Source organism: Pholcus phalangioides, unplaced genomic scaffold (assembly GCF_987345545.1).
Source record: "Pholcus phalangioides strain wild (caught in Gottingen) unplaced genomic scaffold, Ppha-v1.0 ptg000004l_1, whole genome shotgun sequence".
Lineage (NCBI taxonomy): Eukaryota > Metazoa > Arthropoda > Arachnida > Araneae > Pholcidae > Pholcus > Pholcus phalangioides.
The window spans coordinates 17,456,714-17,483,893 of record NW_028301597.1 but is presented as its reverse complement, the minus strand read 5'-3'; the positions used below and the strand labels follow the sequence as shown (position 1 = coordinate 17,483,893).

The following is a 27,180-nucleotide window of genomic DNA, read 5'->3' as shown; positions in this document are numbered from 1 at the left end:
AAGGATCAAATTTGCGCTCTCTCCGGTCCGGCGTCCGGGGCACCACAACCCGCCTGCTCCGCCCCCCAGTTGCGGCCCTGATTATATGTTTGTATTTATGTTAAAATTTGTAAATTATATGTTTGTATTTATGTTAAAATTTGTAAATTATATGTTTGTATTTATGTTAAAATTTGTAAATTATATGTTTGTATTTGTGAAATAAAAAAGGGGGGGAACCAAAAATTCATATGTTCCCAGGAGGAACTCATGAGGAACAGGCCCTGTGCCATTTCCAATCCCAAGAAATGTTTGCGTTGGTTAAGGTTACTGCAAGAGAGCTTCTCCGATAAGCTCGAAATATTTTGAAGAGCCTATCGAAGATAAGGTTGGGCAGACAGAAGCTGTGTGCAATCATGAGTCATGTGTTTCAACATCCAAACAATGTGTGCAATCCCTTAATTTTTTTTTTTTTTTAATTTATTTTATAATTTTAATAAATTGAACATTTTTTTTTAACGAAATTAATTTTTTATGAAGTTTTTCGAGAAATCTCTAGATTTTATTTCAGTTTCTTCTACAGAATACATTTTTTGATAATTTTCTGATATCGGGGGAGTGATGGGACACAGACGGAACAGCGAGCGCATAAATATAGCTGCGGAATGACTTGACGTCACAGTAGTGCTTTGCTTCAACAGTGTTTGGACGGGCACTCTCTCAGCTCTCTCTCTTTAAATTTTTTTTCGAAACTGTTTCACAAGTTTTATTACAGCAGCTGTAATTTTCTGTATAAGAAAAGAAAAGTAAAGAATGGCCAGTCGAGTGAAACAAAATTTCCACGCTGAATCTGAAGATGGGATCAATAGACAGATCAACATGGAGCTCCATGCCAGTTACGTCTATCTTTCCATGGTAAGCCCTCATTCCGCCATGTTCCATGTTGCGCATGATTATCTTTTACTTAAAACAGTTGTATAAGTATGATGTCACGGTTTTGTTCAGTTTTACAGTTCAAATCATTTTATTTTCATGTTGTTCTTGTTCACTGAAAAAAGTTTGAGTCAATTAAATGCGACGTAATTTCTTTTGTCCTCCATGAAACTTGTACAGCTGCTTTCAAAACATTGGAAATTTTCTCTCGTTTTGTGTTAAATATTTTGTTTCCGACATCTTTGATATTTAATTTAACATCTTATTTAAGATAAATTTTGTTGTCCACTAAGAAAGGCAGTTGGAACTTTTTTACTTCTTATGAAACAAACTCTTGTTTCAATGAAACTTATGTTATTAGAATCAACGTTTTTCACAGCATGTGTAGGTTTTAATGCACAGCTAGTGGAACTCGTGTAAAATCATGAAAAAAAAGGAGGGGCAAACGTTGCACTGACAAAAAACGGGTGACAATGACACGCTGACACAAGAATATCATCTGTAATGAAATGCATATAGCCCGTTTACATGCTTTAAGTGATTATGTATCCCGATGATAAGGGTCATTTACACTTGGCATTATCATCAAGCGCCACCAAACTGCGAAAAAATTCTTATTGAATAGTTGGAGTTTTTTTGGTGCTTTAGTAATTTAGTAGTTAACCCCTAACTGACATTGTGAAAATTCTGTGGGTAGCTGGCGTTAAGTATTAATGCATTTTAAAAATCGATAAAAAGTCCTCGTAAAAGCAATGGGCTTTTTACATGACTTCATTCATCTGTCAATTAATTCATTAAATTTTTCAAATTTCTCTATTTTCCTAAAAATTTTATCTTATTAAGACATAAATTTGAAAAAAATGGAGGGATGCATAGCTTTTGAAAATTTTTTAAATTAGATATTGCATTTCTTGAACGTAACTTTCATGATTAAAAAATGGAAAGGATTGAAATATACTCGGAAAATAAAATTTACGAATTAAAATATTTACTATATTTTCACAAGCACCAAAATTTGTCTTACTCGGTAGCGCAGTACTTGCAAACAACACCATGACATGTTGATTACACAGATCTTATGTACAGTTCACTAACAGCACTATTCTCATGCTCACCTCGAATATCTAATGTTTCAGGACTAATTTGAAACTTGAGAATAATGGCACTCTTCTGCTACGCCATTTCAATTTAAACACTTCTGCCATCAGACAAAAAGACTTGTGCAAGTGGTGGGATCATGACCTCAGGGAAACTTTTGATCAACAATATAGGCAAAAGAAAAAATCATAAATTTGTGTCAAACACGTGTAAACTACTACACTGAAAGGTACTGAAAATAAGATGGTCCAGATGCATTTCTTTCTCAAGGGGTGGCAAGATGACCCCACCAGTGCCGTCTTAAGGCATGGGTCCACCCGGGCCTCAAAAAAATAGGATCTGGTTGAGATTTTCAAAAATTTGCCTGGTAGGGCTTCAGAAAAATCATTTGGCCCGAGGCCCATGATGCTCTTAAGACGGCCCTGGACCCCACCCCTGTTCATCTTGCAGCACATTTGTAGAAGTTATAGCAATTTTTTTTTGGTAACCTGGTAAGAGTGCTTATTGTAAGGCCGAGATTGAAGAATAAACTTGAAATATTGTGATACAGTATACCTTTCATGTTGAAAAAAAACAATTTTTAACATGTTCAATATTTGAAGATATGTGTAAATTGATTGAGTGCTCATGAGTGACTAAACAAATAAATTAAAGTTTCCATGCAAATTTTTTTGGATTTATGTAAAATTAAAGAAATAAAGCAAATTTCTATCCTTTAATTAGCCTTAAAGTTTTTCATCAAGTTTGAAGCTATAGAATAAGTATCTTAGATGCACTTGTACATAGTTCTACGGTATTATCCCTGTTTGTATTTTCTGACTGTTTGATTTATAATTTCCAAAACACTGACATTATCTTATTGGCGGAAAAAAAATTGAATGTGAATCAAAACACTCAATAATTTTAAATCATTCCCATGGTTTTATTACCCTGTGCTGAATAACTTCTTGAAATTCTCCCTTCATCCCAGTTAGTTTTTAATCCTACAATGGTTTGGAAAGCTTGGTGGAGAGAAAAAATCTAATTCTTTCCTAACAAAAAAAACTTATTTTGATTATTTTTTATATAGTCTTGAAAAAAATATTGTCAATGTTGATTTCAATTTTTTTTTATTGGTTTTATCTTTACCAGTAGGAAAAATGCATAAAGTCTGATCTATGAATTTGTTTGAATTGGGTCATAATCATGACTGAAAATTTATTTGTGCCATATGGCCCAGTGTGAAGGCCATCCGTAAACATTGGAACTAAATCTGTTGCTGCTCTGCTTCTGTTGTATTTGCAAGCAATGGTATGAAGTGGGGGGAACTTTCTAGGGCTACTGCTGACATGAAAAATAACTATGGATAGAAATGAATGTGGAGGATATATATAGGGTCTCTTGTTTCTAGGCATCTTTTTTTTTAACCTTGGGAGGGGAATGGGAGTTTTTGTAGAGGAAAGAAAATGTGTGAGAGGGAGCTTGAGACCAGGAAAAAAAGTAAAATTTCTTTAGAGCCAGATCTTTTTCTTTTTGAGACTTGGCAATTCTTTTCTATGTGGATGGGCATGGTTACACAAATTTTTAAAACTTTATATTGTCTTTGGACTCTTTAGTAGTTATGATACAATATTTTATGTATATCGATACAGATTTCTTAGAATTAGGTTTATTGAAATTGTGCTTCTTTTTTAGGATTTAGCCATAGATATTTTTAACCAAGCAGTGTGTATATAGAATATCTCTCCAGTATTTCATTACTGTGCTAATTCAGATAGTTATCTCAAAATGCTTGTTAAATGTTTGGAACAGTGTCTGAATAGTTGAAATATGTAATTTAATTAGTGAAAACAGAAATTGGTGTAGATTTCACTTCAGATTTTTGAGACAAATCAAAACTTATGTAAGTTATAATTGGATTAGTTGATGCGAGGAGGAATATTCTCTTAGAATGAAAATATTCTCCTGGATGTACAAATTTGAAAGTAATTGAGAATATTCATTTTTCTTTTGAATATTTTTTTTACTAATTTTGTTTATATTATGAAATATAAATCAGTTTTTTCATTGCCTGAAATATTTAAAACAAAGCAATTTTTAGAGATAGATGGCTTTTTTTTCTCGGCCCAAGATATCAAGGAAACATTTTATTTTCTGGATATTATGCTGAGGTGAACTCGGACAGAAAAGTCATCTTGTCTTCGCCGTGACTCTCTCGAACCCAGGCCGGTATGCAAGAGAGCCTGGGTTCGAGTCCCAGCGGAGACAAGATCATTTTTCTTTCAGAGTTCACCTCGGCGTAAAATCCAGAAAATAAATGTTTCCTTGAAAGCAATTTTTGTCATAATCACACCACCTAATGATAACTTATAATTTGAGAATATTCTGTCACGAGAGGTTTCAGAAGTATGGTTATGAAGATTTTATAAGCATTAAGATTGAAATCTTAAAAAAATATTTCAAAATTGGATAAATTTTCAGAATCAAGTTCAAAACCAAAAAATTAAACCAAAGGTGGTTAATAAGGGATAAAGTGGAGGATAAGTGGATAAAGGAAGCTATTCTTATATAATCACCTTCATTCTTAAAGGATAAAGAATTGTTTTGTTTTCTTTAATGTACATATACTTAAATTCTATATCATTCATATTTCTTTAAAAGTTGTGCAATTTAGCCATGTTGGTTTAATTTTCTTGCTTTCAAACTTTAATATTGTGGGCTACAAACTTCAATATTCCAGTCTTCTTGACGTTAAGAGATATGGGGATAGCGAATATTCTTATCAAAAATAAGAATTATTTTCAAGTTATTTGAAGAAAATTTATTATAATACATGTTATAACAAATATTCTTAAATATTCTCTGGAAGGACTATTATTAGTAACTCGAATTATTTTCATTTAGAGAATATTCCCCAGTAATTTATAAAGATAGTCTTTCCAGATTATATTCTCAAGGATATTATATGTTCTATATTATAAATAATAGAAGAATATTCTCATCAAGAATTTATAAGAATATTCTTAAGAATTAGAATTAAAAATATTCTAAGAATAAGTTTTTATTTATTTACTTCAGATACAAAACATGTAATACAAAACATTTAATACATAAATGTTGTCCTATTGTGCACGAATACAGACATATAATACACAAAAATACATACACACATATTATAAACACTTTGTAGCCTCAAGGGACTGAAAAGTTCTTCCAGCAGGCCTAAAGGGATAACCTATAGAATATTTTTTTTTGCACAACAAGCATTATTATATTTATTAGATATATGTTCAAATGTATTTTCGCTTATGTATATATTTGAATAAAGTTCACAAGTTGTTTATTGTGAAGCTTAATATAATTATCGTACGTCATTTCTTTTATTGTATTCTTTACTTGTACTCAGTTCAATATTGTTTTTATATACTCTTTCAATACATTTATCAAAATGGTTTCGTAATGTATGCGTCTGAGGAAGACAAAAATCACATGATTTAGGTTTTTATTATTAAACTGATTTTCAGTATAAAAAATGAGTATCTTAGGGGCGATGAAGGAAAAGCTCTTTTTATATAATGCTTTATTTGGTTTTGGAACTTGATAAACTCGATTATATGAATTTGTAGTTCTATTTTGATTTTTCGTTAAGTAATTTTCATTTAATTAAAATTTGATAGCTCTGTACAGAAAGTTTGTCTCAAAGTTAGAGTATGGCATTGTGTTTTGGAATTATCGGTTAATATTTGAGTTCTTATTCTGTTATATAGGTCTATATTATCTAATTTCCAAAATATTCTCGTAATATGCTCCCCCCCCCCCCCCCAGGCACTGATTTCATAATTGACAATGGAATATATCCATGCATAGAATAAATTTAATCTTTTAAAAACTGTCCATCAATCTTTTCATTTTGTAAATAATCACTGCATATTTTCTAATCTTTTTATTGAAATATCAGTGCATGTTCCATTTAAGATCATTATGTATTACGATACCCAAATAATTGTACTCCGAACAATATCTATTTCTTGGCAATGGCATTGATTGTTCTCCAGGCACCGACAATGATTATGTGTTCTTAGATGTATGTTTGTTATAATTTGTTTCTTGTCTTCATATAAATATAAAACAATATTTATATAAATATGTGTCTAAATTTTTCGTGTGAAGGGACAATCCATTTGTTGCTAATGCATCAAGATATCGGGATGTTATGTTATTTCTATTGAAAAAATTAATGTTAATGTCACGAAGTATCGATCTCAGTTATATTCTGGGAAATTTATATGTAGTTCTTCAGCCGTAATTAAGTTGACTCCATTTTCTTTTTTGTTTGATACAGTATCATTAATTATATACATTATTACACCACCTGATCTATTGTGTGTTCTACATTTATTATTTATAATAGTAGTCCTTCCAGAGAATATTCTCAGATATCATCCTCGATAAGAATATTCTAGAGAATTTTACATCTCTATAGATTTGATAAGTTATACATAACTTTTTTTCCCTTGCAGAGCTATTATTTTGACAGGGATGATGTGGCTCTGCATGGATTCGCAAAGTACTTCAAGAAAAGCAGCCATGAAGAACGTGAACATGCTGAGAAGTTGATGAAGTACATGAACGTGAGAGGTGGAAAAATCATTCTGCAGGCTATCCAGGTAGGTTCTGTATGAGATTGTCTGATTCTGTATGAAAACTTGCAGGGCTCCCACTAGTCATACTTTTCTTACTTTTTTTTATCAGATCCTATCAATAAAATTTATATAATTAGTTTTAATTAAAGGGAATCGTTGATATATTGCCAAATAATACAAATGTAATATATTGCAGTTAATGATTCTGCCAAAGCAGAAATTGTATAGTTTTCAAGTTATTTTGGTGTGTGTCGACCATTTGGTTTATTCATATTTCTTTTGTTTATTTCAAGGGTTCAACAAGTAGTCATTAAAAACTTCTGTCTGGGTGGAAAAAATTTTGTATTCACTACTTTTTGCCTTGGACAGTAACTAACATTTCATGATTTAAAATTATGAAGCATGTTTTGTGTATAGGTGAAACAACAGTTTGCATAACAGAGCAATTGGATACATTGGCTTATTCTGGGTTTGGTGATTCTGATGCTACCCATTAGCATTCAATTGTCTATATTTTTAGGGCATGCAGAGGCATAAACAATATTTATAATGTTCAGCAAAGAGAAATGAAAGTGCTTCATTTTTCAAAATGATTACTGACATTAAACAGTGAAAGGTGAACAAATCCCTTTAAAAAAAGGTGAACAAATCCCTTTAAAAAAAGATGGACAGCACAGTGAAGCTATCTAGTTTACATGGACCTTGTAATTTACACGCTTTGTACTGTGTGTTTGAAAATGGTCTCGAAAGAGATTATATATATATTTTTTAAAGCCTTGTATGTCTTCATAATTTGCTACACACTGTCAGAGGGAGTGTGACAGTTTGACAGACTGACTGTGGATGGTTGCTGGTACACTGTTTTGGTCAAAAATTATTTCTGCAGGGCTCCCACTCTTTCTACTTTTTGGTAAAATGTCCTACTTTTGTGTTTTCCTACTTTTTTACCAAATCCTATCTACAAAATTTGTGTAATTGGTTTTAATTGAGCAGGGAATCATTGATGAATTGCCATGTAGTACAAATGTTATAGATTGCAATTGATGATTCTGCCAAAGAAATTATATCATTTTCAAGGTTATTTGTGTGTGTGTTGGGGGGGGGGGATGTGGAACATTTGGTTTAATAATTTTTCATTTGCTTAGTTTGAGGGTTCAACAAGTAGAGTAGTCATTAAAAACTTTTGTCTGGATGGGAGAAATAATTTTGTATTTACTTTTGATAGTAACTAGCAGTCATTTAAAATTATGGTGCACATTTTGTGTGAAACAACAGTTTGCATTATAAAGCAGTTGGATACATAGGCCTATTCTAGGTTTGATGATTTTGATGCTACCCAATAGCATTCCATTGTCTTTTGTATTTTTAGGGGATGCATAGGCATAAACAATGTATACAATATTCGGCAAAGATCTAGAAATGAAAGTGCTTCATTTTTCAGAAACAATTACACTGGTATTGAACAGTAAAATGTAAACAAATCCCTTTAAAAAAGGGATGGCAATGCAGTAAAACCATCCAGTTCACGTTGACTTATTTACATCAGAGCTTGTAATTTACACATTTTGCACTGTGCTTTTAAAAGAGCTTGCAGAGGAGCATCATTCTTAAAAATCTTACATGCCTTCATGATTTGCTGTGCATTGTCGAAGAGAGTTGACAGATTGGACTGTGGAAGACTTCAAAAAATAAATGTAATTTATATTGTGAGGAGAACACAAAAGAATTGTCTGTGGTTTCTAGTATGCTGTTTTGGCCAAAAATTGTTTTTGTATCCAAGTCATTTCTGTTATTTTGCTTTGATTTTAGTCTTACTTACAATCTTTGTCAATCTTACTGAAATTGTCCTATTAAAAAAATTTTAAATTTAAAAAAAATTTAAAAATATTTTTGAGATTTTTTTATTATGCTATGATTATATATATGTTGTCTAAGGGGGTACCCTCTCCCGTCCTACTCTTTAATCCTGCTTTTTCTAATTTTTTGAGTGGGAGCTGTGTTCCTGTCATTTTGCTTTGGCTTGAGTTAGTCTTATAGGGTATTGAAATAGGGCTATGATTTTTTTTTTTTAATTGTTTAAAAATTAAAAAAAAAAAAGCCATGATTATGTTGTCTAAAGGGGCTCTTCCCCCTCCCCATCTTACTTTTTCCTAATTTTTTAAGTGGAAGCCCTGCAATTAGTACATCTATAACCTGTTTATCTTGTCTCTGGTTGATAGTGTAGTATAAAATTCGCATTTGTAACCAATTTATTTTCATTTGAGAAGAGTTATTTAATTTAAGTTACTTTTTCATAGAAACCTGATAGAGATGAATGGGGCTCTGGAATGGATGCCATGAAAACTGCTCTGGATCTTGAAAAGGAAGTCAACAAGGCCCTTTTGGATTTGCATGTTATTGCCACCAATCATAATGATTCTCAGGTAATACTAGATTATTATTTAATCATAAGTGGATATAGTGTGTAATTTTTTTTTTATTCTGCAAAATGTTTCTTTCATTTTAGAAATTAATAGTTTATTATATATAAACGGTATAGCCCACCCACATCCTGCATGAGGGCTCCTAGGCTGGAATCTTTCACTAGTTCCCAGGCCAGTTATTTCATTCAGGGCCTCTTCTACAGTTAATTTATATGGTGAAAAAAGAAATAAGGTTAGTCCCCCAACACACAGGCTGGAACCCTATCAGCCTCACCATTGGTGGGTAACCAGGGGTGCATGCACAACTTGCTGCCGGTGGGCCAAGTGCAGTCTACTGAGGTGATTCATCCAGCCTGCGAAAGCTATTCAAGTATATGCTGACTATATTTGCTTGAAAAAAATATGTGAAATTATTCTTTGAAATACAGGACATTGCCAATAATCGCCAAAAATAAGCAAAGTTGTCAACTCATGTTAAAATCACAGAAAAGTTGTCAATCGAGGAAAATGAAGCATCACTTCTCAAATTGCAGTGAATTTAAAAAAAAAGACAAATGTGAAATATTCTTATTTGTAGTCATAATTATCATAATTTAGTTTTTGAATTGGGAAGATAATTTTAATTGATTTGAAGAATAAAAGTGAAGCTGGCTTGGTTGAAAATACATGAAAAACCGGGACTGATCCTGCAAATACGGGACATATGGTCACAGTATTCAAGTAGGAAAGTAAGTTTGATCTATATCTAAGCTGACCATATTTTTATCTTTTCGATAAAAATATAGGTATCAAGATTCATAGGGGACATCATAAATTAGTCAAAAACGTTCACAAAAGCAAGTAAAATTGTCAATTATAGCCAAAAAGGTCAAAGGCTTGTAAAATTTTCATTCACTCCAAAAAAAATTGTCAGATTCAAGTGAAGTTGCTAATAATTAGTGATACCTCAGCTAACGATTATTTCGGAACAAATCTTTGTTAGCAGAATTATGATTTCTCCTAAGATTCTATGGAAAATCATTTGATTCGTTCTAGCTTTTGCCTAAAATTTAAAGATGAGCTTTCTATAACAGCAAGGAATGTTATATTTGAACATTCCTTGTTCAAAGGTTTTAGCAGCTGGCTGATGCGAAGATATATTATGGAAAGAAAATTAAACTGCCTCTGAGGAATCTAACTCTCAACCTTTCACTTTCCAGGTGAATGCCCTAGACCACTAGACTACAGAGGCAACGAATAGCTCAATCTTTCCTTGGAGCTCGTATGCACTGAACAGGACTGTACATAATGGTCTAGGGCATTCACCCTGAAAGTAAAAGGACGTGGGTTCGATTTCCCTGCAGGAACAGTTGAATTTTCTCTTTCTAAAAATATATCTTCGCATCAGCCAGCTGTTAAAAACCTTTGTATGGATAGTGGAGAGTGACATCATCCTCACATTCCTTGTTTGTCTAACATTGAAAGTTGTGATTGAAGGCTAAAATGAACAGCTTCAAAATTGGATAAATGAGGATCTACAGGAACATGAGATGCTGAAGATCTTATTTTCCCCAGTAATAAGACAACCAAAACTAGCTTTAGTCTACTAAAGCTCATGTTGACACGACCCAATCGAGTTTGTAGGTGTCCTGATCCATTTGGTATTTTGTTCATTTTTGTGTATGATGCATGCAGATGGAAAATAGAATGTCCAGACTTTTCAGCTTGATGCCCATTGCTCTCATTTTTCTTTTAATGCATTTTCTAACAGCCCGATCTGTAATTTTGCATGAAATGGTTCAAAAAATTTCAGAAAGTATAGGTACATCTGGAAAAAGATTCCGAAGTGGGCTTGAGTTAATCAAGCTCTGGTGACAGTAATTCTGATTGGTGTAAAATATTCAGCTCATGAAGCAGCTATTTCATGTTGGCACATGCATTTATATCAACGTAAATGTTCACTTGCTGAGGCGCAAAAGAAAAATTTGTTAGCCAAAAAATTCATACGCGCAGCCGTTTGTTAGCAGAGATATTATTGCATTGTCAAGCAAATTGTTGAAAGTTTGTAAAGTAGCAAACTATATTGCTGAAAAAACATCCAATGACAGGAAATAGAGGGCTATTGCAGATCGCAATGCATTGATATGTAATTCACAAAATACACTTGAACTACTATTGTATGTGTGTATGTGTATGCATATATATCAAACCCATATGTTTGATATTTCTTTATAGATTCAATATCGAGTAATATATACTTTTAGGGATGGGGGCGCACTAAAACCATTCAAGTGCTTAGGGCCTTCAAAGGTTTTAATCTGGCCCTGAACTATATGACCTCTTGGGGAATATGAATGACTTGTGTGAGGTCTACACGTTATTTGTGGATACTTTTTTAATTGGAAGTATGCCTCTCTAGAATCAGTGGTTTGCCAGTAATTTGCTGTTAGCTATGTACCCTGTATACAAGTTTCTGACCTGTGAGCCACAGAAATATGTGTCTGGCCTGCTGATTGAAAAGGTTTTTCATCCCTGTTATAAACAAATCAAGAGAAGGAGAAAGATATTAATCTTAATATTTTTAATTTGATCTCGATTTAATGAATTAAAGTAATGGAAAGTTGTTATACAGTGGATTTCGTTTATAATAGTTTTCAAAATATCATGAAAAAAATAATGAATTTTTTGGGCAAGAAATCTCAATGAGAATTCTTCAGAGTTTGGAACACAACAATAAGTTGTACTGGGGGAATATTCTAAATGGCTACGTAAGATGGATCCATTGTAATTTGTCTTGTACATATTTCCTTGCATATATTCGTTTGTGAAATAAATTAAAAATAAATGCGCCAATAGCATTGTGGGCTCATGGAAAAAAATTAAGGCGTTAGCCAATTTTTTTTCCCATGAAAAGAATGGTTCCAAAATTATTTCTTTGCTAGTCCTATTGACCTTTTTCTACATTGTGGACACAGTCTAAAAAAAAATCTGAAAATTTTGCCTTTGCATGTCAATTTGATAATTGCACATAGAACATTTTTTGGTTCCAGTGGCAATTCTTTTTTGTTTTAGTTGTAGTGACCTGCCGCCTGGGATATTTGTGTGAAACTTTAATGCTGTATTTTTTTATTGTGATAGCTCGTGCTGAACACAAATTTCTCATGTTTTTTTTTTTTGACTGTAGTGCCCATTTCATGAGATATCAATACAGATTAATGCATTTAATTGATTCACGTTATCACTTTTCTACTTTCAGATGTGCGATTTCCTTGAGTCTGAATACCTGAAGGAGCAAGTGGAAGCCATCAAAGAGTTGGCTGACTTTGTCACCAACCTGAAACGTGTTGGTCCTGGTCTTGGAGAATACATGTTTGACAAGGAGACCCTTAAAGGTGATGAAGATTGAACCAAAGAAGCACCTCGCACATCAGTATTTAGATCAGCCAGTGTAATTTTTTTCTTGTAATTTTTAATTGACTCTAAAAAAATGTACTTATACATTCAGATTGCAGCTTGATATTTTTTTTCCTCTGATGTGTAACTTCGGTAACTTTTTTTTTCTTAACATAATAAAAACAGTACGAAACTTGCCTTTTAGTGTTTATTTACTTAGATGGACTTTATTATGCAAACTGTTCAAGTAGAAATTTTGAATTCCCATTTCTTGTGATTTAAGTTGTTAGTATAGTATGCATCCAAGCAATTAAAATGTAGTCTAAATTTTTTTATACCATATAATATAGAAACCGCCTCTGATCGGGTGTTTCACCATGCATTTTGGAACACCTGGTGTAGTGGCAAATGTTTTAATTATCCAAATGTTTTTACCAGTTAACCCATTTGTATCTGGAGTTTTATCCTGGAAAAATTGGTTAATTACTAATTAATTAGTACTGGAATAATTAGTAAAATTATTGTCCCTCCATTGGCCAATCCTGCTTACATCCCTATATACATGTGTAGTGAAATGAAAATACTGCAAATTAATTTTGCGCTATCCCAATATTGACCATTACCTCTAGCATACCGATATAGATTATAGCTCATCTTAATATCTATTGGAATCTGTATAGAAATCTCTACCTATTTGGGCCATAGATAGATACAGAAGGAGGGCTGTGGAGGTGATTCCCCCACTAGTTCTCAAAACACCCTCTGTGATTAGTTGTCACCCCGTTCAAGGAGTCTGAAATAAAAATTTTTTTATTTTGACTTTGTTGATCTTATCCACCATTATTTTTTGTGGAATAGAGATTAGATTTCATAGTTTCCCGAGTAATTTACTGTGTGTGTGCTCGTGAGACTAAATACAATTTTTCGGCTTTAAAAAAATGAAACTGATGAAAGGGAAAAACACATTCCTCTCCACTGAAGATCTGCGTGGAAAAAGTAAATAGAATTTGAAAAGTGAATTTTTTTAATTTTGAATAGCGCATAACTAATCAAAGAACAATGAGTTGTGAATAATTGGATTTTGATAAAGCTCCTTGGAAATGCACACAGCCCTAAGGGTTCTGTGAAGCACTGGTTGAGAACTGCTGATTTAGAGAAATTAGAGCTTTCGAATATATTAAGGAAAACTAAAATTTTTAACCTCAGTAAGAGCTAGTATATAATTCAAGGTTTTCTTATTCAAAAACTTTTCATGTTTAGAAATAGGGGGGGGGGGGTTGACTTACACTCACATTTTTAGAAGGAAACATGGCTATGGTTTTGATGGTCCTTAAGTGAGAGGGTGAACTTTCTCACAAATGGATAGAAAAATCAGAAACACTCAATTTTTTTCGCCAGTCAGTTGATCATGTATAAATAATAGGAATTACTTTTACAACTTCTTAAGAAAAAAATGCACCTTTTTATTAGGCCACATTAATTCATTATTAGAATGACAATATTATACCTATTCTGAGAAAGAAAAAACATTTCGTTGAGATTTGTTTCATATACATATATTTAGCAAACATGATTTTTATTTGGCAAGAAGTTCCATGTGTCACGTTAATTACTCGTTGAGAAATTTTGTATCGTTTGTATTGTTATTTACTATTATTATACGCTGAATACCCCCGTCTACCGGATGTTGCAGCCAGTTGATAAAAATATAAATATTCATTATTTTCCTACACCTATTCAAGCAGATGTCAAATATGTATATTTTTATTTGGCTTTCAGAATTCAATTTGCGCCCCCTCGGGTCTAGCGCCCGGGGCACCCCCCTAGTTGCGGCCCTGATTTCTGTTTGCCGTTTCTTCATATCATCAAGTATGTTGAAATATGTGATGACAAGGCTTTCCCTACCAATATTTCTACATGTGAAGAGCGTACCATAGAGGGATCAATGTCATGAAAGCAATCGATTGTGCTGATTCGAACGCGCGAAGCCCTTCCGCTATGTTACTCATGTGGTGAACTTGTCTTCGATTTCTTTATTTGGTACCGCTTGTTTCAGGAGCAGTCAACTGCATTAATTCCTCCTCGGTCAATACCTCTGAATTGCTATTAATTAGCTGTTCGACTTCCTTTGTATCCATGTCATTGAAACCTTCCCACCTGTTTCGCTAACGTGACAATGTCTTTTTATAGTCTCTTCAGTTGGCTCTGTAGAAATGGTTGTGCCCTTTAGCGCACATTGTGGACAAAGGTTATTCCAACACAAGGTGACTGTTCCGTAGGCGGAGATAGACTTGGAAGTCTGGGTGGGCAGGATGATGTCAATTCATATATACATTAGATCAGTCGACTTCTCCGCCCATGGCCTGTTTCTCTCTTGGGAGCTGCCATGGCTCTAGTGATGGCAGTAATGTCATTAGCGAGCCATCTTTAACATGCACGACTCAAATTTTATAAACAAAACACATGAATGACGATTTCTGTGTTGCAAAAAAAAATAATATAAAGGGGAAAAAACGATGAATACGGATATTGAAGACAGAAGAAAAAGGAATCGAAATGCTCTAGTAATGAACAAAGCGCTTGAAGAGGCTCTCTGCAAGCGCTTTGGTAATGAATACGATTTTACATATCAGTTGGTGCTGCCATCTACATATATTTTACCCTAAAGAAATAATTTTACGTCACGCGTTTTGAACGGATGCAACAATTTCATTTCAATCTTTGTTTTATTTTTCTTACATTACATAATTTAAAATAAAAGTGCATTTTGCGAAAATTTCAATTTTTAATGGAAAAGAAATATAGGTACAACCGCATGCGCGGTAACAAATTTAGGTTTGCAGTTTACTCCATGGAGTTATAGTTCATCCTTGTTCGGATTAAAATGAAATGCTAGAACGCAGCTGTTATAAAGCCTAAATCAAAAGACAATTTTGTTTACGTTTACAATGTTTATATTTTTACTACCGGGAGTCGGGTAAAAATATCGTCTGGTACAATTGATTGAAGATCTCGCAAGTATGTGGCTGCCGATCTTCCTGATAATAAGTTTGGGTTTCGTTGGTTGCTCGACTTCCAAAGACGACGTCGACGAATCTGCGGAATTCGAGAAGATTCTCGAACAGGAGGCGAACGGCAACAACGCGATGCTCCTGGTACTGTTCTCGAAGAAATGCTGCACGTGCACGGATTGCGTCGAGGCCGAAGTTCGACTCGGTGGCATGAGCCAGAACTTGGAGAAAATGAACATCCTGGTGGTCCGCCTGAGGAAGTCGTCTCACCGCAAGAGGTACGGCATCAAGACCCTGCCGTCGGTGGTGTTCATCCGCAAGGGCGTCCCGGCGCTATACGACGGCAAACTCGAGGTCGAGAGACTGTTCTGGTGGCTCACCGACAACTCCGAACCTGTCACGAAGGAACTCGACGACGACAGCTTCGAGCACCTGACCCAGGCCGCGACTGGATCCACGACAGGTGATTGGCTGGTCGCTTTCTACGATCCTTCGTGCATCGACAAAAACGCTCTCTACACGCATCTGGAGTGCGTCGCGACCCACGCTAGGAACTACCTGAACGTGGCCCTAGTCGACGTATCCAAGGCTACCGAAACTAAATCCAGGTTCGCTATAAAACAGTGCCCCGAAGTTATATTGTTCAAAAAGGGGAAAATGTATAGGACATCATGGTCCAATGCGGCAACTCTTCGCTTATTCTATGAGAAACTGCACCAAGAACACAAAGCTGAATCAGTTCCTGTACCGCTCTCTGGTTTCGACAAACTCATAGATGGTTGCGTCTCGTTATTAAAACAGCACACGCAAATTGTACTAGGGGCTGCGGTTCTTGTACTTGTGGGAGGGATTCTATACTCTGTGATAGCCACGAGGAAGCAGCCAAAACCTAAATCTAATTAAAGTCATTTCTAAATGTGTGTACTTAAATAATGTACATGTGGCCTATTAAGGCTTTGTTGTGGTCTAAAATAATGATCATTAGGGCCCCGGATTATATGCACTAAAAAAATGACAAAATATGCTCTAAAAATATGTACTCAAAACAACCAGAATATACTCTAAAAAATACCAAAATATGTGCTAAAATATCCTGAAAGAGTTAAGATTCCGAAATATGTACCAAAATATGAAAATATGCGTTTAAAAAATTATTATGTAAAAAAGATATGTTTTTAAAATCCATATTTTCTATTTCTTAGTGCATATTCATTTACAAAAAAATATCCCTACATATGGATATACTGCATATGCGAATGACTTCTGCATATTTTTTATTGAGGCATTTTTAATCTCAGAAATGAATAAAAGAATTTTGACACTATATATATTTATGAAAAAGTTGAACACTTTTGACGCTATCTCTAGAAATAACATTACAATGGAACAGTTGATATTTGGAAAAAATTTCAAATATCTCTATTAAATCACCAAGTCCCACCCGTGGAAATCGATGTTATGAAAATATTATGAGGTCATAATATTTTCATATCATTGGTTTCCAAGCTCAATCACTTTTCTCATAATTTTTCAAGTGAATATTGGGACCAATACCCATTTGAAAAATTATGAGAAAAGTGATTGAGCTTTAATAAATCTTCAAAAATATGCACTTATTCTCAAAATCATTTGAATCATTTGATTTTATTCATTTACTAGCTATAATACCTGGCGCTGCCTGGGTTTTTTACCCCCACCCTCCGAACTTCAAGTTATCCGTCTGCCTGTTTCAGCTTTCAAATATGCTTAATTAAAGCTATGAAATTTCTTCGATGTACTTTTTACGGGCCCATTGGTACTTTTAAAATATCCTAACCCACAAGAATGTATATGCAGTTGAATATCAAAAGACAATACAGAGACATTAATTTTTTCATACTTGAGAAGATATAAATAAAAAGTTTAAATCAATATCATTGCATGGATATCCAACTGAAAAGTTGGTCCGGCTAATTATTTTATATTGAATTTTCTGAGCTTCGTATATCTCTAAGCAAACTCAATATTTCAAAAATCGAGAATTCAATACAATTTTTTAAATTATTGATGTGGCAGGAAACCCCCACTAAATTTCCGCATTTCTACAGTAAAATCAGCAATTTTAACACTGATTTCTATGGGGATCATCCTTTGCCTGACCCTTAGAGTGATGCTCATGATGATTCTGAGGTCTATTCAAAAGCTTCATTACTGGGGGGATTGCAAAAAGTGGCAAATCATTGTAAAGGTATAAACTATTATACATATACTGGCAGCACATTAAAGAAGTGACAAACCATTGTAAAGGCATATACCTGTCTGAAACACATTGCTATGGAACCCCGGTAACCAAAGTAAACGCTCTGAAAGTGATTGTTGTGGCCCAAAAACCATTGTTGCCTGACAGTTTTTTGCCCATTTCGGGCATTTGCCCCCTACTCACAGAAAATCAATTTTGTATATATATTATTTTCTGTGCACTTTGCTTTTTTAGCATTAATGCTAAAAAAGTCAAAATATGCATATGCACATATATATTTGTATTTGCATATAATCTGAGCTCTAATGATCATTATACAGTGAAAATCTTACATAATGACAACCCGTATATTGATAATTACCTATATAACCTCTTTGGTCTTGGTGCACTTTTCATAATGTTAATATATTCTATCTATAATGGTGTATATTTCTTTATAACAATATGTTTCTCAATTTCCTTGAGTATCATTATATAGGAGTTTCACTGAATTGAAGGATTGCACACACACCTCTTACAATTCAGAGAGATATTGAGGCATTCTCGAAGAATAGGCGTGTATCAAAATTTGGTCAAATAGTACCAGCCACTTTACTCTTGAAAATCACAGTATCCCCATTGCATATCAGTGTTTCTTGAAGCTCTCTTAAAGCTTTTATACGAGAGGATACCTAAAAGTAACCCAGAGTTTTTCAATTTTTTTATTCACTTTTATCACAAACATTCTTCGATTCCCTTGAAAGCACTCCCCATTAGAGCTAATACACTTGTTGAGTATTTTCTTCCATTGTTTCAAACATTGAAATTTATCTGTTGTGATGACAGATCCTCGGGCCTCCATCGTTTTTGTTTGTACCTCAGCCATGTTGGCAAAACATGCTTTTATATCAGGCCTATCTTTATCTGTAGGAATAAAGAAAAGTCACACAGACCTAAGCAGGTGAATAGTCCGGGTGTGATACGGGAGTCATGGAGCCATACTGTTTTTTCTTAACAATTAACACACTGTAAAAGATGTGTAAAATGGAGCATTGTCTGATGCAAAAAACAGTCGCGCACACCGTTATGCAATCATCTTAGCAGTTAGCTTGTAAGAAAAGCATCTACACACTTGAGTTTTGCCAGGACCATAGTGTGCCTTCTTGGGATCCCAGGGCATTTTTTTCTTGAGGGGCCCCTTGAAAGGGTTATTATGCAAAATAAGTGTAAATTTTTTGTGGGGTCTAGGGGCAGAGCCCTGATTGCCCCTGCCTAGTTAGGGACCTGAGTTTTACCTATAGCAGCATCTCCATAAGCTGTTCCTGACAACCCCAATACAGTTTCTATTGTTTTTTCCCAAGCAGGAAGTAAAACTTCCCAGCCTTGCACCATTTACATAACGGTCAAGTCTGCCAAGACCAAAAATGAGGAACATGCTAAACACAAAATAAATTAATGGATGTCAAATACAACCTCTTCCTAAGCAAAGTCACTTCTAATCAAAAGGTGTGGCTTTGTGCTTACCTAATGGGAAAACCACTTACCACAGATACTTCTCTTACTCTACAAGGTGATTCCGGTAACCTTTAGCTGCCCCTTCACATTCAAGGAAAAAGATTATAAGGGGGCTGTTGGTAGAATGATGGTAAAATCATTTTTTTACACAAGTTTTGATCAGTGTCATGAGTCTGGTGGCTTTAATTTTTGTAAGTTATTACATATAATTTTTTTTACATATAATTTATGTAAAAAATTATATGTATATAAAAATACAACAGATTTCCTGAGTACCCCAGGTTAGAATCCTTTAATCCTCCTTTTGCTCCCATCCCTTTCTTATAATGGGAAATATATGATGCTAACCATGAACTCATAACCTTTTTGAATAGGCATTTGTTTTTTTTTTAAATGTGATTGAAACTTTTATGAAATTTTTTTCTAATACAAATTTATGATCTTCTTTATTTGATTACTTGACTTTATAAAATAAAATTTTCTTGTCAGAATTGAAGCTTCTTGCTCATTAATTTGACGCTTATTCATTCCAGTTGCCTAGTTTTTATTTATTATTATTATTTTTCTACTATGAAAATTATAGAAAGTTATTATCTCTTGAAAAGATTTAGATTTGTTTGATTTTTTTTCTACCCTTTATTTAAAAAAAATCCCGATTCTGAAATTTATTTATTTATTTAAATTTTCATTAGGTTCTAAGTCGCTGACGTGGTTAGGGTTGCCAGTCGTCCTCCTCTTTTTGATGTCATTTCAAGCAGCGTCCTACATTTCCGCAAATTCGACCTTTTGTCCTCCTTTTCAGGTTTCCGGAAATGTGTTTCTTGTGATTTTTTTCCCATTGACCAAAAGCCATTGAAATTCCAATGTTTTTTTTTTTTTTGAAATACGGGACATTCGGATTCCAAATCACTTTCCAAATACGGGAGAATACGGGACATCGCCAAGAACAACGCCAAAAGTGAACAATGTTGCCAAATATTGCTGAAATTACGGAAAAATCGCAATGGCGGGAAACGAAGCATTACTGCAAATTGCTGTGGATTCCACAAAATAAAACGTTCACCAAGCCAAATATGGGAGAATAATGTTGATATTTGTAGTTGTAATTATCATAATATAATTTATGAGTTCAAAAATTTCTTCAATCTTTGACTTCAATAAAGAATAAAACTCCAAGTAGGCGTCATGAGAAAAACGGGGAAAATCGAGACACTTTTGTCAAAAAGTCGGGACTGTCTCGGAAAATACGGGACATATGGTCATCTTAGCCAATACAGGACGTATGGTCATATTAGTTAATACTGGACGTATGGTCACCTTAATTACCAGTAAAAATGTATTTGCGAAAATAATCAATCAATCGCTACAGCCATCTACTGTACTTTTAAGCAAAAAGAAAGTTTGTAGTAGATTATGTTACTAATAGATGGCAGAAGAATCCAAAAAGCCACTATTAAAGGCGCAAATTTCAAATCGTGTTTTCGTTTGATCGGTTCTTTTCATAGAACATTTCATAGATCGTGTTTTCATAGAGAGAGAAGAAATAGAAGAAGATTTCCCCGCTAAGTTTTTTTAGCACTCCCTTTCACTACTGACGGTACTTTAAAGTAATAGGTTACATGATTTGCTATGTTCTTTTTTTTTTACCTACGGAGCCCTTTGTGGTATATACTGTAATTTCTATGTCGGAGCCACGTAGGTCTTTTTTTTATTTATTCATTAAAGTTACTGACATTTTTATTTATTCAAAAATATTAATAATTACTTTTTCAAATTTACTGTTTTTTTTCTTATCGAGGAGAAAGTTGAGTTGAGAACCACTGTTCTAATCAATCGTTTGAAAAATAGTTTTTTGTCGCCACTTTCAACTACAATGACCTACAAAATTACATTCACATTTACTGTCAACTAGCTATATAAGGCTGCCCGGGTTTTCTTCAAATACTGGGAGGATTGAAATATAGACAAACCATTGTAAAGGGATGAAAAAAGTGAAGTGAGCCCCAAAGTTACCTACATACAAAGGTAACATTGGCCCAAAATGTTTTTTTTTCTTCCTTTTAATTAAATTAATTAAAGCACTACACATAATTGCATTGCATTACACAGAAACAAGCTTCACGTTCAGGTTCACAACATATGCACACACATTTCAACATGCACCAATTCATTAGAAATTCCGCAAAGAAATGTAGACGAGATGCACGTATGGTTTAGTAGTACTAGTAGCTTAAGTTGAAAAGAAATCTGTTTTTTATTTATATATGCATAATGTAAGATAGCCTATTGATATAATAAAGGTTGCCAGAACTGGAAAAGTAGTAATAATACTGGAAAGTGCAATTACTAGAAAGTGTATTTGAAATTTTTTCGTTAAGTAAAAATGAAGTTGCCCACGTTTATATATGGTACCATCGTTCGTTGCATTATTTGCCAATCATTTCCATCCATAGGAATATTGTGAGATTTCTCATAAGCCATCAATGTCAAATCCCACATGTTCTTTATTTAGCACTAGCTATAATACCCGGCGTTTCCCGGGTTTTCCTTATATGCTGTCGTTATTAAAGAAGTAACAAACCATTGTAAAGACGTATAAATGATGGTTATAATACCTGGCGCTGCCTTGGTCAAAGTTCTCGGTAAGTGATTGTTGAAGCCCAGGAACCATTGTTATCCGCGGTTTTCCGCCCATTTCCGGCATTTGCCTTACTCAATCCGGGAGCTGTTTGGTATATATGCAAAATTTGGCGACGATTGATCCAAAATTGTTTGTATAGAGAACGCACGCACACAGACACATACATACAGAGAATCAATTTTATATACATAGATTTATTTATATTTATGATACTTTTCTTACTCCACTTATACTTGTCAATGGGTTAAAAAACAGGGTTCCGTCCAACCTTTTTTTAGTTTTAGGAGCGAGAAAAAAGTTTTTGTGCTGCACTAGAAATGCAAATGTCGGGGGAAAAACGACGATAGTCCCAATTTGCGCATTTTTTGGAAAAGAGAAAACAAATGGGACTATCATTGATCTTCTCTATGTGGGTACTTATTTTAAAATGTGTTTTTTAAGGGGGACTATTTATTTATTTATTTTGTTTCTATAGTATTGGTGGCCCTGGGGCCTATACAAGAGGATGCGATTGAAAGTGAAGGAGATATTGTTTGATATTGGACAAAAAACTAGTGATAGTGGGGGATTCGACAATAGAGCTTGGGAGTTTGTTCCATTCACCAATGGTATGAGGAAAGAAGATGTATTTAAAGCAGTCAGTGGAAGCGAAAAAATAGGTTTTATTTTAAGGGAATCGTCGAGTCTTGTGGAGATGCAGGATGGTTTGGCTAGGATACCAGAAGTATGAAAGTTGAGAAAACCATGGAAAATCTTATTTAATAGGGTTAATCGAGACGAAGAGTGTGTGGAGAAAGGGAGATCTTTACACGCTACAGAATTTGAGACTGCACTCCGTGTGGTCAAGTGTGTTCATTGATAATCTTGAGGAAATATTGAAGAACTGAAATCTTTGAGAAATATATCCAGAGGAGCTATATATGTATTTATATCAATAAGTTCGAACTGTAATGAGACAACTGACACAAATTCGAAGAAGGCGTTCGTGTTTTGAATAAATAAGTAATATTATTTACGATCGGTAACTACTTACCATCACAACCCACGACGGCAGTTGTTAAATTTTCAGCTTCCGTGTTCAGAGGGAAAGGGGGGAGAGAGAGAGAGAGAGAGACGGACGAAATGAGAAAAAAAAACGAAGCACAAATGTATACTGCGCCTGCGCAGATAAGGCAAGACGCGTATGATCCCATCTTATTTGGATGTCGTCTGTTTCTGTTGCCAGAAAAGATCATTTCAGGTAGACAGCGATCCCCTCCTGTCTTTACAATCGGATCAGTCTTGCGAATGCAGACAACTGAGAGCGACTTGTTTATCGATTCAAGTCACTTCCAGTGGATGACCAGCCTTACAGGAGCAATGACGACATATCTCGCCTAACTTCATGCCCTCTATTTCGGCAATTTAAAAAAATCGCGCGTCCTTCGAACCCTCTCATTTCGGAAATGACGAGTCCCACACAGCCTTGTGAATATCTTTCCGTAGACCCGGATTAAAAAATCCCCCGGGACATGTTTCCCCCGTAAAACATGTTTTCCATTCCCCCAATCTGTCAGATCAACTGTCAGTTGGTAGCGTCAGCTTTTATTCCAAGTATTTCTCTTCCTTGTTATTATTATTAATGTCATTGTTATTCTCGGTGTAGGAGGGGGAAGGGGAAACACTTATCATCTGCACAAAATCGAAAAAAAATATTCTTCTTGAAAACTGGTGCGGCATTTTGCAAAATGTTCGGTGATTTCCACTGAGGCAGTTATAATGCGGATCAGAGAAATTTTAAATACCGCTTAAAGGGTTAATATCGTATGTGTCTGACAATAAAGTAAAGACGTGATAGTAATTAAAACATTTTGCAGCTTGACCGTTGACAAATATTGAGAAGGCAAGGACCCGATACAAGTTTGCGCCTAGGAGCGCCTGGGTGCGAGGATTTTGTGGTTTTTTCTTTTCATAGAAATAGAGAATGTTTTAAAATACTTGGTGTTTTGATTCGTACTCGCAACTAAATGTCAAATTCATTTAAACAGCCTTCTCTTCCCCCCCCCCCTCATACTGACTACAAAAAAAGATTTGTCCATGCGACATTGTTATAATTTGATGAACCATCAGCTGAATGATGTGAATTCCTGTTTATATACCGAAGAGTTCAGCTGCTGCTATTTTCTTAATTTTATTTTTGGCTCATTCAGCCACGAATACGCACATAACATTGTTTTCATCCAACAAATGTCGAACATTCTCCTTACGTAAGGCGTGCGTGGGAGGCAGTTCGCCGAAATCCTGAATCAAAGTTTTTCTTCTTAATGTGTGTCAACTCAGGCTTTCCTCTCGTTCTCTCAAAACCTTACAAGGAACATGCTCTGAGAATCAATCTAATGTGCGGGGATTCGTTCTTAACCAGTGGTCTAGAAAGATTTCGGGCAGGGTGGGGGGGATCCGTGTGCTCGGATGGAAAAAAAGTATTTTTTTTTACATTACTATATACTCCTAATTACTAAGCCGTACATGGACCTCGCAACTATTCTGCGGAATTTCTAACAAACATTATTATATAAAACTTAATATTTTTCATTTTTCTGGCACAAGGAGGCCGTGGAATTCCAAAATCCAGTGAATTAAATTTTTCGCTGAGAGCAGGCAAACGTTTAACATGATATGCTACATTAATCTACGTCGGTGCAACGGAAAAAGAAAAAAAAAAGACGTACAAGTGCGTAGGCACATAAGTGAGAATTGGGGAATGCCCTACAATACATCCTATGAAAATGGATACATGCAAGTGTGTATGCAACATTTACAGTGCTTAAGTGAAATGCATAAATGCAATTTGTAAATTTGACTTCATTCTTAAAATGTAGGAAAACAATATTTCGTCATCGAATTCAGATGAACATGTAAACCATCCTGTAATCACAATACTATTACAATGCTATATTTATAATTTTAGACTTCCTTTATTGCCGTCTATCCCGGAAAAAAATTTTCAATTTCAAATTCGTATGAGGATTAGAAAGTCACGCCGGCTTTTTACGTGAAGTATTATGGGAACTACAATTTATTGTAATCATGAAGAGTTTTTATCAAAAGTGAAAAATTTATTGCAGAAAATTTAGCAATAAAATTCTGGAAAAATTGTATGTGAAGAGGAATTTATACCCTGCATCATCGTGGCTGAAAAAATTTGATTGAAGTAAAATATTTCTTCACAAAAAAAAGTAAAAATTTGAAAAATAAAGGTTTGATGACATTTATGTTCTTAATGCATTTTTTGAGTATCAAAAGTTCAAAAAAAAACATTTTGAAAATTTCAAAAAATGAATGCGTAGGTCTGAAAGGGTTATAACCTCGCCCCCCCCCCATTTATATTTGTGTTTATATGTGTTAATGTCAAAGCGTGAAATTGGAAAATATCGTTAAAATGTTCGAAATTCGGATGTTTACCGTCCAGTTCGTGAAGTTGCCGGTGATTCCTGGCCAAAGTCCAATAATAGGGGACAACATGATTCGAGATCATCGTTGGCGTATTGTTTCGTGATAATTATGTCTCCTTCAGTTATGGCAACCCATCAAACCACAGTGACAGTGCGGTAATAATTTTTTTCTCTCCAAAATTTGGCAGAAAAAACTATATGTTTATATATAATTATTTTTTTAGTTTTTTCTCTCAAATTGCACTTTTTTCCCCCTCGTCACGCGGAGCTAATCCAATATAGCTGATGTATATAGACATGTATCACACGTTGTCGATTAAAAAAATGTATTTGGCTCCTACCGGGTCATCTTACATAAGCACATCGAGCATTAGCCTGGGATCTCCGGCCGCCATTTCACGAAATGGCTCGGTCAAAGTCCGAATCATTTCTATAATTTGAACTTTGGCCAAAATTCTAGGCCAATTCACGAAGTGGCCGACCAGTAAGTAACATATATAAGTGTATATATCGATATATTTACCCTTTTTTTCACACACATTGAACTTTTTTTTTCCATATGAAAAACCCATCATATAGTACGTGACAATCATGTTCACCTTGGATGACTAGTTGTCGTTATTTGTGTACGTTTGTAAATTTCATTTGTTAAATAAATAAATAAAGAAGAAAAAATAGGGTTATAAATATATGAGTCATCTCTCACACACAGCAGAAATGTTTTTTCACCGGGCCGCAAATTCCCTAAGCCCAACTTTGCTCGTAACCGCAAGGTTCGTATTGATTTGATTTTTGGGAACTATGCAGAACAAAAACCATCATTAGAATAAGAGTTAGGGCTTTCTAATACTTTGAATTGTATGTAGACCGAGGGTCGCGATTTTTTTTTTTTCCTGTCTGTATGCTATCAGAGATAAGTGGCCGAGTCAGAGCCTCCTTCAAATATTTTGCTGGTCGCTTGACCATCAATCACTCCGTCGAGCGACCAGCACGTTCCAAAATTCCATTTTTTCCCTTTTTATTTTGTTCCTCTTCCCGACTTTTCCCAATTTTTTTTTGTTACTGTCGGAAGAGATTTCGTTCCGGATTATTAAACCGGTGAAGCACCGATTTCGCGTCTGGGATATAGGAAAAAAAAAAAAAAGAGGACATCGAGGCTATTCACTTACCTGTACAGACAGAGAATGTAAAGAGGTTTTGGTACGAGGTCGTTAGCGGTTGTGATTGCGTCGTGGAGCGGAATTCCAAAAGAGCCTACGAGCCCTATTATTACGTGATATATACCTACCTCAGTGCACTAGACGTCGTTAACATTTAAAGAAAATCGCCGGGGTTAGTGTCATTTTGCCGTTTGTTCTTATAACGTATTGTGTGCCGTGTGTGCGTGTGTGTGCCGAATCTAAAACGATTTTTTTTTTCATATTGGTTCGATTTGCGCTTCTTTTATTATTATTGGTTCGTTAGTTGATTAACTATCGGCCGAAGGCGTGGCTGTACCGTCTCGCGGTGCTGCACCCATTCCAGGGCGTTACGTGCTCCGTAAAGAGGATTGAAAACATTTTTTTCCCTCTATCTACCCCTTATTGGAGCACCTTTTACTTTATATTTTTTTTTATGAGTGCTACCAGGTGAATATCGATCACCTTAAAACGAAATAATAAGTCATAGATACGCTCTAACCTCGCTCTCAATTCGTCTGGAAATTGATCGAAAATTGGTCTCTTAACAGGATTCCGCTACATCGAGATCAGAAATTTCTAATCAAATATCCGGAACTACGATCAAACTTGGTTGTAACGATATTCAAGGGATCGTGACATTGTTCCGTTACAACGAGCGGGTTTAAGGTTTGAAATGCAGTGCACACATGTTGTAGTCCTTCGAACACAGCCGCATTGTGGTCGTGTAGGGCATTTCTCATCGTCAAGATACAGGTT

The 27,180-nt window shown here is 34.7% G+C and overlaps 2 protein-coding genes across 2 annotated transcripts; both read left to right on the top strand.

The window, feature by feature from the left end:
* Positions 1 to 669: 669 nt before the first annotated feature.
* On the top strand, positions 670 to 12,625 carry LOC149086626 (soma ferritin-like). Its single transcript, XM_089231016.1, has 4 exons — positions 670 to 894; positions 6,510 to 6,656; positions 8,930 to 9,055; positions 12,291 to 12,625. The coding sequence occupies exons 1-4, from the start codon at positions 793 to 795 to the stop codon at positions 12,438 to 12,440; spliced, it is 525 nt and encodes a 174-aa protein (XP_089087142.1). The 5' UTR covers positions 670 to 792; the 3' UTR covers positions 12,441 to 12,625.
* A 2,725-nt stretch (positions 12,626 to 15,350) lies between these two features.
* LOC149086625 (uncharacterized) lies at positions 15,351 to 16,358 on the top strand. The gene has a single exon (XM_089231015.1). It carries the CDS (start codon positions 15,448 to 15,450, stop codon positions 16,339 to 16,341), a length of 894 nt encoding a protein of 297 aa, XP_089087141.1. The 5' UTR covers positions 15,351 to 15,447; the 3' UTR covers positions 16,342 to 16,358.
* The last annotated feature ends 10,822 nt before the right edge of the window (positions 16,359 to 27,180 follow it).

Coding starts and splice junctions, on each gene's coding strand:
- LOC149086625 (XM_089231015.1), top strand. CDS start 15,448: ATGTGGCTGCCGATCTTCCTGATAATAAGTTTGGGTTTCGTTGGTTGC.
- LOC149086626 (XM_089231016.1), top strand. CDS start 793: ATGGCCAGTCGAGTGAAACAAAATTTCCACGCTGAATCTGAAGATGGG. Junction 6,657..8,929: donor TCATTCTGCAGGCTATCCAG/GTAGGTTCTGTA, acceptor ACTTTTTCATAG/AAACCTGATAGAGATGAATG. Junction 9,056..12,290: donor CCAATCATAATGATTCTCAG/GTAATACTAGAT, acceptor TTCTACTTTCAG/ATGTGCGATTTCCTTGAGTC.